At 35.0% G+C, this 19,154-nt stretch overlaps 3 protein-coding genes and 2 pseudogenes across 5 annotated transcripts; 4 read left to right on the top strand and 1 right to left on the bottom strand.

The window, feature by feature from the left end:
- The first annotated feature begins 2,942 nt into the window (after positions 1–2,942).
- Positions 2,943–4,339, top strand: LOC115981388 (annotated as a pseudogene). Its single transcript, XR_004089356.1, has one exon. The product of XR_004089356.1 is annotated as a UDP-glycosyltransferase 13-like (transcript).
- Positions 4,340–5,297: 958 nt separating this feature from the next.
- LOC115978867 (UDP-glycosyltransferase 13-like) lies at positions 5,298–7,830 on the bottom strand. Of its 2 annotated transcripts, none has more exons than XM_031100746.1 (2): positions 7,204–7,830; positions 5,298–5,836 (listed from the first exon to the last, which is right to left on the bottom strand). In XM_031100746.1, exons 1-2 carry the CDS (start codon positions 7,732–7,734, stop codon positions 5,714–5,716), a joined length of 654 nt encoding a protein of 217 aa, XP_030956606.1. In that variant the 5' UTR covers positions 7,735–7,830; the 3' UTR covers positions 5,298–5,713. The 2 variants fall into 2 exon arrangements, with proteins under 2 accessions (XP_030956606.1, XP_030956608.1); XM_031100748.1 differs by having other exon boundaries at positions 7,369–7,830.
- A 1,405-nt stretch (positions 7,831–9,235) lies between these two features.
- Positions 9,236–11,339, top strand: LOC115978868 (26S proteasome non-ATPase regulatory subunit 10-like). The gene is made up of 3 exons (XM_031100749.1): positions 9,236–9,553; positions 9,713–9,858; positions 10,996–11,339. Exons 1-3 carry the CDS (start codon positions 9,442–9,444, stop codon positions 11,128–11,130), a joined length of 393 nt encoding a protein of 130 aa, XP_030956609.1. The 5' UTR covers positions 9,236–9,441; the 3' UTR covers positions 11,131–11,339.
- Positions 11,340–11,659: 320 nt separating this feature from the next.
- On the top strand, positions 11,660–13,376 carry LOC115978865 (annotated as a pseudogene).
- A 3,364-nt stretch (positions 13,377–16,740) lies between these two features.
- Positions 16,741–18,591, top strand: LOC115978863 (UDP-glycosyltransferase 13-like). Its single transcript, XM_031100743.1, is given in 2 exon segments — positions 16,741–17,949; positions 17,951–18,591. Coding segments are annotated over 2 exon segments (1,395 nt in total). The 5' UTR covers positions 16,741–17,005; the 3' UTR covers positions 18,402–18,591.
- Positions 18,592–19,154: the final 563 nt, after the last annotated feature.

The raw sequence follows: 19,154 nt of genomic DNA, 5'->3' as shown, positions 1-19,154 counted from the left end.
ATGCAGAAATGTGCTACTAACTTTCATGATTTATGCAGCTTTTTGAGGTTTTGATGAATAGATTTGATGCAACTGGGCTGGAGCTTTTTGTGGTGCAAGCTTGGACTGTGTGGAATCAGAGGAATACGATGGTGCATGGAGGACAGATAAAGAATCCTTGCTGGCTGAACAGACGTGCAGCAGACTACCTGGACGAGTTTAGAAAGGCGCAGGAGCAGCTGGTTATTTCGAATACAGCTTCAAACGGACACCATTGGAAGCCTCCACCTCAGACTATGTATAAGTTGAATTTTGACGCAGCTGTGTTCACGGAGCAGCAGAGTTCTGGAATTGGAGCAATAATCCGAAATGCACAGGGGCAAGTAATGGCTGGAATGTCAGCTAAAGGGCCCTATGTCAGAAATAGTGAAGAGGCAGAAGCTTTGGCGTGTCGACAAGCAGTTGTTTTTGCCTTGGAAGCTGGATTTTTAGAGCTTGTTATTGAGGGTGATAACAGCACAGTAATGAAAGCCATCTCGGGTTTGTCTTACCATAATTCCTTGCTTGGGCATGTTTATGAGGATATTTGTGCTTACCTAAATGGGATGCAGCTGGTCTCAATAAGTTGTATTAGGAGAGGGGGGAATATGGTTGCGCATTCTTTAGCAAAGTATGCAAAAAATATTAGTGATGTAGTCTATTGGTTAGAGGACTCACCACCACCTGCGGTGGAGGCTTTGTACCAAGATTCTTTACATGTTAGTGATTGAATGAATGCCTCGTTTTCAAAAAAAAATATCAATAATATATCAGAATATGAGAAAAGATAAAAGGAAGTGGTAAATTATACTAAATTATTCTCCTTAAAAAATGCTCCTACTAATTTGTAAAAATTACAAGAGGGTAGTTTCATTCCTTCTCACAAATCTTTAAAGGAGAGTGTCATTTCGTCCATGGTTTCAAATTTTTTTTTTTTTTTTTTGAAAAAAAAAAAAATGAAAGTTCTATTAGGATAGTCATAGTGTGAGAGAGTATAGACTTATTGCATGTTGCATTTATACAAACCTTAAAAAGGGAGTAGATGTTTGAGGTAATGTCATTTCATAAAACCTAAAGAAAAAGGTTAGTGTAATTAGGCATAAAATTATAAAACAAATTCAAGACAAAAGGTATTAAAAGGCAAACTATAATTTAGACATTTAATTGGGGGAATAGGTAAATTTTTGATGAGCAATCGGTGCAAGAGTCCCCAATTTAAATTAGATTAAGGCTTAGTTAAGCTGAGTAGGTGAAATGGTTTCATTTGTTTATATGTAGGATTGGCCTAATTTGTTACAATAAGAATAAGGATACAACCATTTTTAAAATTGCTAACATGATTTGTTGGATCGATGCATGCTGAAAGATGTATCAATGGTGGATTTAGATCAAAGTAATATCAATATGACTTCTTCTAATTGAAGCAACATCACTTTTATTTAAGTCAACTACTGACACTACTTTTATTATATATCAATAATAAGAAATGGTAATGTTAATAGTTATGACAAAATTTTGAGTAATTTTTAGGTATTTTTCAAAACACAGTGATATAATACTTCATTTTCTCAAATTTATAATTGACCGTACTAATTAAATTTATGACAAGATTCATCATAAATATGAGAGCAGAAAACGTTACATAAAGGTCATCAATACACTATAAGGAGATGTGGTTTGTCTTAAATTGCTTTACCAGTTTCCTACTTTCCTTGTCTGGGCCACAATGTCGTTAATCATTGATTGATTTTCATGTGACACCCATATTGTGACAACGGTGCAACTTCTATTCTAGATATGGGGTATGCCCATGACTCAATTTTTGTGTGGACAAAAAGGAAGATGGAATTGATGTTTGAATGTAAAACTTTAATTACAACGCAGTATATTTATAGCTCCTGTTTGTAGCGGTGTTGGTCGTTTTCTCAAGGTAAAGTTGACTATAAAAGGTCACATCTTATAATTTCTGTTCCACTTTTCTTGTTCCACTTTATACTCCACCAATAAAAACTCATCATATGTTCACCTAATTAATTAAATAGTAGTTAAAATGTATTTAATGATAGTAGTATTTAATTAATTAGGTGAACATGTTGCAAATTTTTATTGATGGAATATTGAGGGATCAGGAAATGTGGGATAAAAGGTTTGAACTCGTTATGATGAGGTAGGTTAGAATTAGTTTTTTTTTTTTTTTTTTTTTTTTGAGATAGAGTTATCATCAGACCAAGGCATCAATCAGCTTTTGGTGTAAACGGAAATTAAACTCCAGAGCTCTTATTTAACTATCAAAGACTTTACCAGTTGAGCTAACAAGAACCCACAAGTTAGAGTTAGTTTTCGTAAAATATTCTCTTACACTCATTTTACATTATATTCATAATTTATGTATATATTTTAAATGGCAAAAAAAAAAATCACATTTAAAATATGAGAGTGAATGTAAGAATATCATTACCCTATTAGCATTAGCGTAGGTCAATAATTTCAAGGCCTTCCGGCCTAGTGCCCATAGATACTGATAACACTTCATTGTCCATATAGATTGGATCTAAGACTTAACATATGCACATTTTACTTCACACACACACTCATACACTTGAATCCAATTCAATGTAATTGGATTCATTCAATTTGAGGAATCACATAAGTCATACAAAGCTCCACCAACCATGTTAAAAGCTTAAAGACTGAAAAAAAAATGAATGTAAGAGTATCATTATCCTGTTAGCAACTTAACAACCATGTTCAAGGCCTACTAGTGTCCATAGAAACAGGTAACACTCTTTATTGTCCATAGATATTGGATCTAAGACTTAACATATACAATTTCACACTTATACAGTCCAATTTAATCTAACCGGATTCATTCAATTTGAGGAATCACATACGGTCATACACCACAGCTTCAAGCTCAACCAACCATGTCAACTTGTAATGAGCTTTCACAGCCTCATCAACCTCATGTAGCTCTTCTCCCAAGTGCTGGTATAGGCCATCTCACACCCTTTCTTAGACTCGCTACAAAGCTTATCCACCATCATTGCCATGTCACTCTCATCACCACTCACCCCACTGTGTCACTCACTGAGTCTCAATTCATTAGCCGCTTCCTCTCAGCTTTCCCTCAAGTCACACAATTGCAATTCCATCTTCTCACTTTAGACCCTTCCACAGCCAATTCCAATGACCCTTTTTGGCTTCGTTTTGAAGCTATTCGTCGCTCAGCCCACCTCCTCTCTCCTCTCCTCACTTCACTTTCTCCACCTCTTGATGCTCTCATCTATGATGTAAGTTTGATTTCCTCTGTGATTCCAGTCATTGAAAGCTTACATATTTCCAACTATATTCTCTTTCCTTCATCAGCAAGAATGTTCTCTCTGTTTTCACACTTCCCAAATTTTGCATCCAAAGCTATATTTGGTGATGTTCTTGAAGTTATTCCAGGGCTTAAGCCAATACCCAGATCGTCAATCCCTCCTTTGCTTCTTATCCCAGATAGTCTTTTTGCTAATATAGTCAAGGAAGACAGTCCTAAACTCCCAAAATCAAATGGGGTTTTGATCAATACTTTTGAAGGACTAGAATCAGAAGCACTAGAAACATTTAGTAATAGAAAATTAGTGATTGAGGGGTTGCCACCTGTGTTTGCTGTTGGACCTTTGGTGCCATGTGAGTTTGAGAAGGTAGAGTGGGATGAGCCATTGAAGTGGCTCAATGAACAAGAAGATGGTTCAGTGGTGTATGTTAGCTTTGGTAGTAAGACAGCTATGTCTAGGGACCAATTAAGAGAAGTAGGACATGGGTTACTTAAAAGTGAGTGTAGATTTTTGTGGGTGGTGAAGGATAAGCAAGTTGACAAAGAGGATAAAGAGGGTTTGGATGAAGTGGTAGGGCATGAGCTTATAGAGAAGATGAAGGAGAAAGGGTTGGTGGTGAAGAAATGGGTGGACCAAGGAGAGTTACTTGGTCACAGGGCTGTGGGAGGGTTTGTGAGCCATTGTGGTTGGAATTCAGTGATTGAGGCTGCATGGCATGGTGTGCCAATTTTAGCTTGGCCACAAGGTGGGGATCAGAAGATTAATGCAGAGGTGGTGGAGATGAGTGGGGTTGGGATTTGGGAGAAGAGTTGGGGATGGGGTGGAAAAGATGATCAAATGGTGGTTAAGGGGGAAGAATTGGGAAGAGAATTAGAGAGATGATGGAGAAGGAATTTTTTAGAGTGCAAGCAGCTCACATAAGAGAAGAGGCAAGGAAAGCATTTGGTGTTGGAGGGAATTGTGAGAGAATGTTCAAGCAATTGGTTGAAGAGTGGAAGTGAGCAATAGGAGCTTTGAGCTTTGATTATCAAAGATCAGTCTTCTTCCAATTGTAACAATGTCTGCAGTTTCAACTGTTGCTTGGAAGTCCCATTAATCTGCCTTTCATGTCATTGCAATTTAGTTTAGTTGGTTTTAATTGAGTATCTTGTTATCTTCAATAATGGACAATTAGTAGAGTTATAGCTATTGTTTTTTTTTCCTTATATGATACGAATAGCAATTTTCATTTCATTTGTCGAAAGGGTGTACATCACTGAGAATTTGATGGGTGATGCCTGGAGGAATCTCTGTTAACATTTTTGTTGTGATTTGTAACTTTGTATTTCAAGGTTTTTCCTACATTGATAGTTTACAAAGCCTCTTTTGGACCTCTAGAAAATTATTAAGTATTTTCAGAGTATGGTGATATGGTGTTTACTCAACTTACATTCATGATAAACTTCACCATAAATTTAATTAGTAGAATTGATCACAATGCTACTAGAACAGTGAGAAACAATCTTTTACCCTATATTTGGTTCGAGGAAAATGAATGGAAGAGGAGAAAAAGAATAAGGGAGAAGGCCAAATGATAGATTTCTTAACAAATTTAGTTCATTTTCTTTTATCTCATGTTATCCAAACAATGGAAAAGATTAAATTTATCTTCATTTCCTTCCTTTTCCTCTCCCTCCTCTTCCTCTCAAACCAAACATAGTGTTAGTGAAGCTTGAGAGACAGAGACATAGACAGAGACAGAGAAGTGGGTTGGCTTGTTTGAGATTGGGCTTGAAAGGGCTGAAAAGGCTGCTGTTTAAGTATTTTGTAACTAGAAAGTTGGGCTTTCTTGTGAAAGAATTGCATTTGAAACTTTTGTGAGTTTTTTTTTTTTTTTTTTGTGGATTGTGGCCTGATTTGATAAAGCCCTCAAACCACAAAAGTTCCAACAAAAAGATGCAAAAAAGCACAAGGTTCAACTTCAACATATCTTTTTGCTTGATTGCTTGTCTTTGAAACACGCACAACTCTTTACTGTTTTATATCTATAAAGTTCCTACTTCCATACATTGACATGTTTTACTTATTATTAACTTCCACCTTCGGTCTTAGACACTCTTGACCATTCAAATGCAAATCGTAACAAAACATGTAACCAATAAACGCATGCCACGTATGAGAGCATTCTTACAGCATCTCTAACCGATTGTTATCCACCGTTAGTTGCAGCAAATTCTATCTCCCTCCCTCTCTTCAGCAAGGGAGTGTGAGAGAGAGAAAAATGGTTTCCTCTGCATTTTCTCCTCTCTCTCAATTTTCATTAAGCAGCTTCAATGTCTGTGAGAAACCCACTAACCATAAAATTAACAAAATCCCAATTGGGTGCACTATGAAACTCACACGTTCCTCTGGTTCTTCAACTTCTTCACCATCTTGTCAAGTTCTTCACAAGTCTCTTCCCTTGGCTGCTTCAGTTGTTTTTCTTCTTTGGTCAAATCCAGGTAATCATCGTAGATCACCTTTAACAAAAACCATGATAGATAATTGGCATAATGCAAGGAATAGTGCAATAGAAAACTGGCATGTAAATAATAGTAGAAAAGATGATAGAGAACTAAAAGCAACTGAAAGACCTATAGCTATAACATATAAAGACAATAAGAAAGACTTTGAGAAAGATGACTTAAAGAAAAAAAATTTGAAGACACTAAAAATTACTCCGATAGAAAAGAAAGAAAGTAGTGCTATAGAAATAATGTAACAAAATAATGACATAGAAAGACAAAAGAGTAATAATAAGAAAGATGGCCTAATAATGGAAAAAACAACACGTATAGAAAATAACGGAAAGAATCTTAGTGCTATAGAAACAATGCAAAAGAAGAAGTTAGACATAATGGATAAAGACAAAGAAAAAGGAATGATAAGGAAAGGCACAGTAAAAGAAATGTTAGAGAAAATTGAAAAACAAAATGATGAAAAGATAAAAGTCATTCGTAGGAAGTTAGATATAAAAGAAGAGATAGAAAAAGAAAGACAAAAGAGCACTCTTGTAGAACTAGTCAACAAAGGATGGAAAAATAATAATAATGATAGTTTAAAAGAAAAAATTGATGAAGGACTAAAATCAATTGAAAGATCCATGATATATACCCAAAATGATAGTTTGGCAGAATTAACTAAAAAGATAGAAATTTTAAATACACCTTTAGATATTGATAGAAAAAGAGATAAAACAATTTTAAATACTACTAAGTCATCAGATAATGAGAAAACTGACAGACATATTAGAAATACTATTTGTCATAAATGTAAAGAATATGAACATACTAAAAAACAATGTGATAGACATAATAAAGCTGTTAAACAAATCAATCAATTAGAATTTGAAAAAGATATAATAGATGAATTAATGGGAATATTTAATGTTCATAAAAAAGAGATAGATCAAGTTAAGAAAAAGACAAAACTAAAATCAACCAACCCACTTAAAGTCAATAAAAGAAAAAGGAAACAAAAAGACAATATAATGAAATTGATAGATAATCTACCCAATCACTTAAAAGATAAAAAAAACTATTTACTAAAATTGAAAGATTCTATAAACATATCTATTGCTTGTATTAAGTATAGGAAACATGGACACCATGTTACGGAATGTGGAAAAGGAGAAAAAGCTAAGAAAGAAATAAGATGGAGTAGATATAAAATCAATACCTCTACAAGACTTAATGACAGAAGCAAAAATAGTAAAACAAGAAAGAAAAGAAATTAAAAAGGATAATTTCACAGATATAAATGAACAAAATATTACAGAAATAATAAACTTGATAGAATTTTCTAAACCCATGACAGACCCCCTTCATTAGAAAAAAAAAATACTCACAATAGACAAAAAATTTTGAGTCAGAACATCACCAAGTATAGCTTTGGATGCAAAATTTGGGAAGTGTGAAAATAAAGAGAACATTCTTGCTGATGAAGGAAAGAGAATATAGTTAGAAATATGTAAGCATTCAATGGCTGGAATCACAGAGGAAATCAAACTTACATCATAGATGAGAGCATGAAGAGGTGGAGAAAGTGAAGAGAGGAGAGGAGAGAGGAGGTGAGCTGAGCAACGAATAGCTTCAAAACGAAGCCAAAAAGGGTCATTGGAATTGGCCATGGAAGGGTCTAAAGTGAGGAGATGGAATTGCAATTGTGTGACTTGAGGGAAAGCTGAGAGGAAGCGGCTAATGAATTGAGACTCAGTGAGTGACACAGTGGGGTGAGTGGTGATGAGAGTGACACGGCAATGGTGGTGGAAAAGCTTTGTAGCAAGTCTAAGAAAGGGTGTGAGATGGCCCATACCAGCACTTGGGAGAAGAGCTACATGAGGTTGATGAGGCTGTGAAAGCTCATTACAAGTTGACATGGTTGGTCGAGCTTGAAGCTGTGGTGTATGACTGTATGTGATTCCTTGAATTGAATGAGTCCAGTTAGATTGAATTTGGATTGTATAAAAGTGTGAAATTGTATATGTTATGTCTTAGATCCAATATCTATGGAAAATAAAGAGTGTTCTCTGTTTTTATGGGCACTAGTAGGCCTTGAAATTATTGACCGAAATTAATGTTGAGAAGTCCCATTAATCTTCCTTTCATATCTTTTCACTTAGTTTAGTGGGTTTTAATTAAGTTTGTTGTTATCTTCAATGATGGACAATTAGTAGACTTACAAGTTACAGCTATCGTTATTTTTTTTTTCCTTATATGATATGAATAGTAATCTTCATTTCATTGGTCAAAAGGGTGTACATTTGTGAGAATTTGATGGGTGATACCTGGAGGAATCCCTGTAAACATTTTTGTTGTGGTTTGTAAGTTCTAACTTTGTATTTCAAAACTTGTCATACATTGAGAGTTTAGTTTACAAAGCCTTTTTGTGGGTCTCAAAGATAGAAAATTATTAGGTATTTTTAGAGTACTATGATTTGGTGTTTGCTACTCTCGAATTCATGATGAACAAAAATAAAAAATAAAATAAAATAAATAAAAAAAGAGAAGTAGAATCGACTGTGATGCTACTAAAAGAGTGAAGAACAGACTTTTAGTGAAGCTTGAGATAGAGAGAGAGAGAAGTGGGTTGGCTTGTTTGAGATTGGGCTTGAAAAGGCTTAAAAGGCTGCTGCTTAAGTATTTTGTAACTAGAAAGTTTGGGCTTTCTTGTGAAAGAATTGCACTTGAAACTTTAGTGAGTTTGTTATTTTGCGGATTGTGGCCTGATTGGATAAAGCCCTCAGACCAAAAAAGCTCCAACAAAAAAGATGCAAAAAAGCACAAGGTTCAACTTCAACATATCTTTTTGCTTGATTGCTTGTCTTTTGAACCACGTACAACTCTTTACTGTTTTATATCTATTAAAGCTCCTACTTTCATACATTGACATGTTTTACTTAGGGTCTGTTTGGATAGAACTTATTTTGTTAAAATTGAAAATTGAAAACTGAAAACACTGTAGTAAAATAATTTTTAAATGTGTGAATAGTACCGTAGGACCCATTTTTAATAAAAAAAGTTGTTGAAAAGTGTAATTTGTGGGTCCGTAAACAGTGCATATATACACGGTTCATGTAAAAAGTCAACATTTGCGGTTACTGTTCATGTAAACAGTAACCGCATAGCTCCAAAACAAAACACGTGAAAAAAAAAAAAAAACAAAAAAACAAAAACAGAAACAGAAACGCAACGCAGAACCCAAACACACACTTTAATAGTAACTTCCACCTTCGGTCTTAGCCACTCTTGAGTCTTGACCATTCAATGCAAATCGTAACAAAACATGTAACCAATAAACGCATGCCACGTAGAAAGCATTCTTACAGCATCTCTAAGTCCCTAACCGATTGTTATCCACCGTTAGTTTCAGAAAATTCTATCTCCCTCCCTCTCTTTCAGCGAGAGAGTGTGTGTGAGAGAGAGAGAGAGAGAGAGAACTATGGTTTCATAATACCATAGGGGCTAGTGCCTTATACTGTTTACCTCTTTTTATTTTTTAACCTTCCTGTTTGCACTTTGGGAAATTGCAAGATGTAGAATCCCATATGTTCTGATTTTTGCATTTTACAGGAGCTGATATTAATATGAAAACTGATGGTGGTCGCACTGCCCTTCACTATGCTGCCAGTAAGGGATGGATGAAGATTGCTGAAATTTTGATCTCTCAAGGGGCAAAGATTAATCTGAAGGACAAGGGTTGTAACTTCACATTAGAGAATTTTACTTGATATCTCAAGAGCTCTGTTTTATATATATCTTCATCTTCACGTGCGCATATCATGCAAATAACATCATTTTTAATGTTTGTGCATTTTCCCTTATAACACTAGTTGTATGACATTCATTGCCTCCAGGTTGGTTGCACCCCATTGCATCGGGCAGCTAGCACAGGGAACTCAGAAGTGTGTGAACTTTTAATTGAGGAAGGAGCAGAGGTTGATGCTGTTGATAAAGCTGGTCAAACTCCTCTTATGAATGCAGTTATTTGCTATGACAAAGAGGTAAGCTTTGTCGGAGTTGCCAGGGAAGATATCTTTGTAATATTCGCTGGAAAATATTTTTTTTAAGTAACAATTAATTTATTAATACCTTCACTTTGCGTGTTTGAGGCCTATCTTTTTCCTCTTCTCTGTGTTGGGACAATGCATTGTTGAGCGGCTTGAGCCTACTTTGCCTATGCTGTGTCTGAGGCCTCATCATTTTACTCATAGTTAATATATAGCTTTCTTGCTTTTCCTAGCAAAAAATAAAGCTGAAAGAAGGATGCTTGGGAAAAGGATTAATTTTAGCAAGTGCATGCTTGGTGTTTAGTTTAATCATTCACATTGTCCAAAAACTTCCTGGATAAGAAGAAATTTCATTTTTCCCCTCTTGAAGAACATCTATGCAATGTTTTTTCTTAGATTGAGCTTGAACCAATCTGTTCTTTCTCTTATAAATCTTCATTTGATTTGGTTTTATCTAAGCTTAAGCTCCTTCATGAGCTTTGCCAAGTTCAATGGATCTTTGCGTTAGAATGAACAATCTTACATGTTGACATACATATATAATTGGAAAAGTTCTCAGTTTGTTAAATCTTGCTGGTTTCTCTAACATCTGAATCTTTTAGAAGTATTTTTGTGTTTAAAAACTCAAGCGGTTTTTCTAAAAATAGCCGCATTATGCTTATGGGAACTGTTTACAAGCTTAAGCCAAGCATGGTGTTGCTCATCATTGACTTATTATATTATTGATTTGAATATTGAGCTTTGGCCTGGTTTGTAGATCCTGTTGAAAAAAGTATTGAATGAGCTAGGGTTGAGCTGTTAAGTAACAGTAGGTATATACTTCATCATCATATAGTCAGTAGCTGCTTCTCCATCTTTTTCTTATTATTTTTCCTGTCTTTTCTTTTGTGTGTGGGTTGATAAATTTTTAGTTCTCATAAAAGTGGCATTTTGTCTGAGGTTTTATTACACATATCCCCAATGTACCAAGAAACTGAGTAACCTTCTCATTTTATTATTTATATATATATATATATATATATATAATGCATCACGAAAGATGATTTAAAAATCATGTAGCAGATATGAGGCAGAATGCATCAAAGCAATTTTTTCTTCCCTGATAAATTTTGATTTGTGTTTGTTTGACAGGTAGCTCTACTTTTAATAAGGCATGGAGCAGATGTTGATGTGGAAGACAAGGAAGGATACACTGTGCTTGGTCGAGCTTCAGCTGATTTTAGGCCAATTCTAATTGACGCTGCCAAGGCCATGCTAGAAGGATAAACTTCAGAATAATTAGCAGATTAGAAGGGGGAATCCTTAGGTGAGGCTGAAGTGTGCTTTGTTGAAGAATTGTACTGTGATTAAATTCCTATTAAGTCATGTAAAGTGTGAAATTTACTGTACAGACATGTAAACAATCATCATCATAGTCATCAAGAGCCTATAGAGACAATTGAAGGATCTATAAAATTTTCTTGATTTAATCATAACAGGGACTATGTTGCTAGCTATATTTAGGTAGAGTTTACTTGCAGTTTGATTAAATCAATGACAGCAGAGCTTAGTAAGTAGAATTTCAGCAAACATGTGGAATTAGTGCCATCTGGAGATCACAAAAAAGAAAAAGAAAAGCATTGAACTTAAAGCGGTTAATGGTATTGTTTACGGTTAAATTGTTGATTCCATGTGACTTTTTAGAATTAATATATCTATATAAGGTATGTTTGGATTGAACTTATTTTTGCTGAAACTGAAAACTGAAAATATTGTAGCAAAATAATTTTTAAATGTGTGAATAGTGTCGTGGGACCTATGAATAGTGTGTGAACAGTACATTAACAGTGTTTTTTGTCCTTGCACAGTAAAATCATGTGATATTACTGTTCACGTGCAGGAAAAAAATAAAAATAAAAAATAAAATAAATAAAAAAGCCAGAAAACGTAAACACCCAATCCAAACCCCACCACAATACACTCATATGCTATGCATGAAAACACGCGCGGGCGCACACACACGGCACAGGTGATCAAATTGAAGGATTGGTGACCTTCCTTTCTTAATTGCTAACAACAACCATTCTTCCCTTGATTTTAAATCAGTTCCCAAGTTCCTCCTCAATCTGGAATTTGTGCCATTACCCAATTTTGTATAATCAATTTCTTAATAAGAGATGCATATTGTGCATGGGATGCTAATTGTTATTAGTGTCAGTGTGTTCGTTGTTCTCTGAAGTGTGAATATATTGGGGTTACGCCTGTTCTTTTGCCAATTATGGTTGAGGATAGTTATATTTGTACTTGTTCCTTTGTTCACTACCGTGAACTCTGTGTTTCTCTTGCTTATCTTTTATTAATAATATTCTCTTCTTACTTATCAAAAAAAATGTTGCTTAATAATATTCTTACTTATTAATAATATTCTCTTCCTAACTACGTTCTTTTCACTTCATCAGCTAAAATGTTATCCTTCTTTTCATACTTCCATATTTATGCATCCAAAGCTGGTGATGATGATCCTGCTATGCTTGGTGATGTTGAAATTCCAGGCCTTCCTTCAATACCCAGATCTTCAATCCCTCCTTTACTTCTTATACCAAATAATATTTTTGTAAATATATTCAAGGTAGGCAGTCCCAAAGTTACCAAGTCAAATGGGGTTTTGATCAATACCTTTGAGGGACTTGAAGCACTGTCACTAGAGTTGCTTAATGGTGGAAAAGTAGTTGAGGGGATGCCTCCTGTGTTTGCTGTTGGTCCTCTTGTGCCATGTGATTTTGAGAAGGGAGAGTTGGGTAATAATCAATTGAAGTGGCTCAATGAGCAGCCAGTTGGGTCAGTGGTGTATGTGAGCTTTGGTAGCAGGACAGCCATGTCCAGGGATCAAATAAGAGAGATAGGACATGGGTTAATTAGAAGTAGGTGTAGGTTTTTGTGGGTGGTGAAGGACAAGAAAGTTGACAAGGAGGAAGAAGAGGGTTTGGAAGAGGTGGTGGGGCATGAACTCATGGAGAGTTTGAAGGCAAAGGGATTGGTGGTGAAGAATTGGGTGGACCAAGGAGAGATACTTGGTCACAAGGCTGTGGGAGGCTTTGTGAGCCATTGTGGTGGGAACTCAGTGATTGAGGCTGCTTGGCATGGTGTGCCAATTTTAGCTTGGCCACAGCATGCGGATCAGAAGATTAATGCAGAGGTGCTGGAGAGAAGTGGGCTTGGGATGTGGGTCACAAGTTGGGGGTGGGGTGAAAAGGAAATGGTGAAAGGGGATGAGTTTGGGGAGAGAATTAGAGAGATGATGGGTAGTGAATTGTTGAGAGGGCAAGCTACACACATTAGAGAAGAGGCAAGGAAAGGCCCTTGGAGATGGTGGAAGTTGTGAGATGACTTTTAAAAGACTTGTTGCAGAGTGGAAGATGAAAAGTGGTTGTGTTTCTGGTTCTAAATGACAGCTTTGTGCTTTGATAGACTATTCTCCAAATTATGTTTGGAGGTGGAATATTGAGTTGTAATTTGGAAATTTTTATTGTTAATTTTCATTGTTTGGATTTACAGGACAACAATTTCAATAAGTCAATAAAATTTAGAACCTTGGAATTTTAAAATACTAAAATCTCAATTTTTTTCAGATTTTATCAATGTTATCATATAAACAAATCCACAATTACTCTTCACATAGACACCATCCATCATCATTACTATTGTAGTTGCCGCCAACGTTTTCATCACCACGACACCACCACAATCAGCATCATCATTGTCATCGTTATATGTCACCACCATTATCACTTCTCATTGTTGCACCACCACCACTTTTACCATGCGTCAAAACCGCTACCACCAGCACATGTTATGACCATCTTTACCACCGAGCTTTGCAACCGTTACCACCATTTTCACCGTTACACTATTTTACAGACACCAATACTATTACCAACACTGTTTTTATGATACATGGTATCCTTTTTCTATATCAATACCATCCCTTTCTTTTTTTTAGAAGGAATACTATAGACTTTCATTAAAAAAAATTAGTCATAATCGGCCAGAAGAACCTCATGAACGCTAAATAACTACTAAAAAGTCTTGCATGTTTAATTAAGTTATGAGCTATAGCATTTCAACACCATCTTGCTGTTTTAAATTTTGAGTAATGCTACAGATACAAATAATTTTACAACATTTTTACAAACTGCTGATGTGACTTTAGTAATTTTCAAATAATTATTGGTAAACATAAATGTGATGTTAGTAGTGGACCCATATTAGAACCAATATGAATTTGTCATATCAATAGTTTGTAAAAATATTGTAAAATAGTTTATGGCTGTACCATTACTCTTAAATTTTATACCCAAATAATGAAATCTATTGTTAAAATTCTCCTTTCCAAATAAATACAACTTTATTATAGTCTGCGCAATTCATGGCTTCAAATAAATTCAAATTCTACCACTTTTTTTTAATTTAAAAAAAAAAAAAAAAAGGCCGCCTCTTGTTGGTCATTGCATTTAAAAGTCTCCACCTGTTTATGACATTTTCCAATAATTGCTTATGGGACCAACCAAGTGCCAACCCCCTTTCCCATTCTTTAATAAGGACCTCCTAACTCACTCCTTAAAAAAAAAAAAACAATCCTATATATTGTGGACCTGAGTTTAATACTTATTTATTAAAATGGAGAAATATGGTTTGCTCAAGAAACATTATTGTATACCCTCAAAAAAAAAAAAAAAAAAAAAAAAAAACATGATTGGATATGGAAATCATAGCAGAAGATAGACCAAATATCAATATATCAGAATATGAGAAAAGATAAAAGGAAGTGGTAAATTATACTAAATTATTCTCCTTATTGAAATTTTTATAAATAGAACAATTAAATATATGCTCAAAATTTTCTCAAAAAAAAAATATATATATATATATATATATGCTCAAAATATTCTATTTTTAAAAAATGTTCCTACTAATTTGTAAAAATTACAAGAGGGTAGTTTCATTCATTCTCACAAATCTTTAAAGGAAATTGTCATTTCGTCCATGGTTTGAATTTTTTTTTTTTTTTTTTTTTGAAAAAAAATGAAAGTTCTATTAGGATAGTCATAGTGTGAGAGGGTATAGACTTATTGCATGTTGCATTTATACAAACCTTAAAAAGGGAGTAGATGTTTGAGGTAATGTCATTTCATAAAACCTAAAGAAAAAGGTTAGTGTAATTAGGCATAAAATTATAAAACAAATTCAAGACAAAAGGTATTAAAAGGCAAAATATAATTTAGATATTTAATTGGGGGCTTAGGTAAATTTTTGATGAGCAATCGGTGCAAGAGTCCCCAGTTTAAATTAGATTAAGGCTTAGTTAAGCTGAGTAGGTGAAATGGTTTCATTTGTTTATATGTAGGATTGGCCTAATTTGTTACAATAAGAATAAGGATACAACAATTTTTAAAATTGCTAACATGATTTGTTGGATCGATGCATACTAAAAGATGTATCAATGGTGGATTTAGATCAAAGTAATATTAATATGACTTCTTCTAATTGAAGCAACATCACTTTTATTTGAGTCTACTACTAACACTACTTTTATTATATATCAATCATAAGAAATGATAATGTTAATAGTTATGACAAAATTTTGAGTAATTTTTAGGTATTTTTCAAAACACAGTGATGTAATACTTCATTTTCTCAAATTTATAATTGACCACACTAATTAAATTTATGACAAGATTCATCATAAATGTGAGAGCAGAAAACATTACATAAAGGTCATCAATACACTATAAGTCGACATGGTTCGTCTTAAATTGCTTTACCAGTTTCCTTGTCTGGGCCACAATGTCGTTAATCATTGATTGATTTTCATGTGAGACCCATATTGTGACAACGGTGCAACTTCTATTCTAGATATGGGGGGTATGCCCATGACTCAATTTTTGTGTGGACAAAAAGGAAGATGGAATTGATGTTTGAATGTAAAACTTTAATTACAACGCAGTATATTTATAGCTCCTGTTTGTAGCGGTGTTGGTCGTTTTCTCAAGGTAAAGTTGACTATAAAAGGTCACATCTTATGGCTTCTGTTCCACTTTTCCTGTTCCACTTTATACTCCACCAATAAAAATTCATCATATGTTCATCTAATTAATTAAATAGTAGTTAAAATGTATTTAATAATGGTAGTATTTAATTAATTAGGTAAACATGTTGCAAATTTTTATTGATGGAGTATTGAATGAATCAGGAAATGTGGGATAGAAGATTTGAACTCATAATGATGAGGTAGGTTAGAATTAGTTTTTTTTTTTTTTTTTTTTTTTTGAGAGAGTTTCAATCTATTACGTCCATTCTTGAAAATAACTCTTTATCATCAGACCAAGGCACCAATTTTTGGTGTAAACGGGAAATAAACCCCAGAGTTTTTATTCAACGTCCATTCTTGAAAATAACTCTTTATCATCAGACCAAGGCACCAATTTTTGGTGTAAACGGGAAATAAACCCCAGAGTTTTTATTCAACTATCAAATACTTTACCAGTTGAGCAAATAAGAACCCACAAGTTAGAGTTAGTTTTCGTAAAATATTCTCTTACACTCATTTTACATTATATTCATAATTCATGTATATATTTTAAATGGCAAAAAAAAAAATCACATTTAAAATATGAGAGTGAATGTAAGAATATCATTACCCTATTAGCATTAGCGTTGGTCAATAATTTCAAGGCCTTCCGGGCCAAGTGCCCATAGATACTGATAACACTTCGTTGTCCATATAGATTGGATCTAAGACTTAACATATGCACATTTTACTTCACACACACACTCATACACTTGAATCCAATTCAATCTAATTGATTCATTCAATTTGAGGAATCACATAAGTCATACAAAGCTCCACCAACCATGTTAAAAGCTTAAAGACTGAAAAAAATGAATGTAAGAGTATCATTATCCTGTTAGCAACTTAGCAACCATGTTCAAGGCCTACTAGTGTCCATAGAAACAGGTAACACTCTTTATTGTCCATAGATATTGGATCTAAGACTTAACATATACAATTTCACACTTATACAGTCCAATTCGATCTAACCGGATTCATTCAATTTGAGGAATCACATACAGCCATACACCACACCTTCAAGCTCAACCAACCATGTCAACTTGTAATGAGCTTTCACAGCCTCACCAACCTCATGTAGCTCTTCTCCCAAGTGCTGGTATGGGCCATCTCACACCCTTTCTTAGACTTGCTACAAAGCTTATCCACCATCATTGCCGTGTCACTCTCATCACCACTCACCCCACTGTGTCACTCACTGAGTCTCAATTCATTACCCGCTTCCTCTCAGCTGTCCCTCAAGTCACACAATTGCAATTCCATCTCCTCCCTTTAGACCCTTCCACAGCCAATTCCAATGACCCTTTTTGGCTTCGTTTTGAAGCTATTCGTCGCTCAGCTCACCTCCTCTCTCCTCTCCTCTCTTCACTTTCTCCACCTCTTCATGCTCTCATCTATGATGTAAGTTTGATTTCCTCTGTGATTCCAGTCATTGAAAGCTTACATATTTCTAACTATATTCTCTTTCCTTCATCAGCAAGAATGTTCTCTTTATTTTCACACTTCCCAAATTTTGCATCCAAAGCTATATTTGGTGATGTTCTTGAAGTGATTCCAGGGCTTAAGCCAATCCCCAGATCGTCAATCCCACCTTTGCTTCTTATCCCAGATAGTCTTTTTGCAAAAATAATCAAGGAAGACAGTCCTAAACTCCCAAAATCAAATGGGGTTTTGATCAATACTTTTGAAGGACTAGAATCAGAAGCACTAGAAGCATTTAGTAATAGAAAATCAGTGATTGAAGGGTTGCCACCTGTGTTAGCTGTTGGTCCTTTGGTGCCATGTGAGTTTGAGAAGGGAGAGTGGGATGAGCCATTGAAGTGGCTCAATGAACAAGAAGATGGTTCAGTGGTGTATGTTAGCTTTGGTAGTAAGACAGCTATGTCTAGGGACCAATTAAGAGAAGTAGGACATGGGCTACTTAAAAGTGAGTGTAGATTTTTGTGGGTGGTGAAGGATAAGCAAGTTGACAAGGAGGATAAAGGGTTTGGATGAAGTGGTAGGGCATGAGCTTATAGAGAAGATGAAGGAGAAAGGGTTGGTGGTGAAGAAATGGGTGGACCAAGGAGAGTTACTTGGTCACAGGGCTGTGGGAGGGTTTGTGAGCCATTGTGGTTGGAATTCAGTGCTTGAGGCTGCATGGCATGGTGTGCCAATTTTAGCTTGGCCACAAGGTGGGGATCAGAAGATTAATGCAGAGGTGGTGGAGATGAGTGGGGTTGGGATTTGGGAGAAGAGTTGGGGATGGGGTGGAAATGATGATCAAATGGTGGTTAAGGGGGAAGAGATTGGGAAGAGAATTAGAGAGATGATGGGGAAGGAATTGTTGAGAGTGCAAGCAGCTCACATAAGAGAAGAGGCAAGGAAAGCATTTGGCGTTGGTGGGAATTGTGAGAGAAAGTTCAAGCAATTGGTTAAAGAGTGGAAGTGAGCAATAGGAGCATTTGAGGGATCATGGATAGCTTTGAGCTTTGATTATCAAAGATCAGTCTTCTTCCAATTGTAACAATGTCTGCAGTTTCAACTGTTGCTGGGAAGTCCCATTAATCTGCCTTTCATGTCATTGCAATTTAGTTTAGTTGGTTTTAATTGAGTATCTTGTTATCTTCAATAATGGACAATTAGTAGAGTTATAGCTATCGTTATTTTTTTTTCTTATATGATACGGATAGCTATTTTCATTTCATTTGTCAAAAGGATGTACATCACTGAGAATTTGATGGGTGATGCCTGGAGGAATCTCTATTAACTTTTTTGTTGTGATTTATAACTTTGTATTTCAAGGTTTTTCCTACATTGAGAGTTTACGAAGCCTTTTTTGGATCTCTAGAAAATTATTAAGTATTTTCAGAGTATGGTGATATGGTGTTTACTCAGCTTACATTCATGATAAACCCCACCATAAATTTAATTAGTAGAATTGATCACAATGCTACTAGAATAGTGAGAAACAAACTTTTACCTATATTTGGTTTGAGGAAAATGAATGGAAGAGGAGAAAAAGAATAAGGGAGAAGGGATAAATGTGAGCCCAAATGATAGGTTTCTTAACAAATTTAGCTCATTTTCTTTTCTCTCATGTTATCCAAACAATGGAAAAGATTAAATTTCTCTTGCTTTCCTTACTTTTCCTCTCCCTCCTCTTCCTCTCAAACCAAACATAGTGTTAGTGAAGCTTGAGAGA

The sequence above is a fragment of the Quercus lobata genome, chromosome 3, assembly GCF_001633185.2.
Source record: "Quercus lobata isolate SW786 chromosome 3, ValleyOak3.0 Primary Assembly, whole genome shotgun sequence".
Taxonomy (NCBI): domain Eukaryota; kingdom Viridiplantae; phylum Streptophyta; class Magnoliopsida; order Fagales; family Fagaceae; genus Quercus; species Quercus lobata.
Note: the sequence above shows the minus strand (reverse complement) of the source record. Positions and strands in the feature narration are given on the sequence as shown.

Excerpts from the sequence above, each read along its gene's own strand:
- LOC115978867 (XM_031100746.1), bottom strand. The coding sequence starts at position 7,734 with ATGTCAACTTGTAATGAGCTTTCACAGCCTCATCAACCTCATGTAGCT. Across the intron at positions 5,837-7,203 it reads CTCAAAATTTTTTGTCTATT|GTGATCTACGATGATTACCT; the intron begins GTGAGTATTTTT and ends TTTTTGTTAAAG.
- LOC115978868 (XM_031100749.1), top strand. The coding sequence starts at position 9,442 with ATGAAAACTGATGGTGGTCGCACTGCCCTTCACTATGCTGCCAGTAAG. Across the intron at positions 9,554-9,712 it reads GATTAATCTGAAGGACAAGG|TTGGTTGCACCCCATTGCAT; the intron begins GTTGTAACTTCA and ends ATTGCCTCCAGG. Across the intron at positions 9,859-10,995 it reads TTATTTGCTATGACAAAGAG|GTAGCTCTACTTTTAATAAG; the intron begins GTAAGCTTTGTC and ends TTTGTTTGACAG.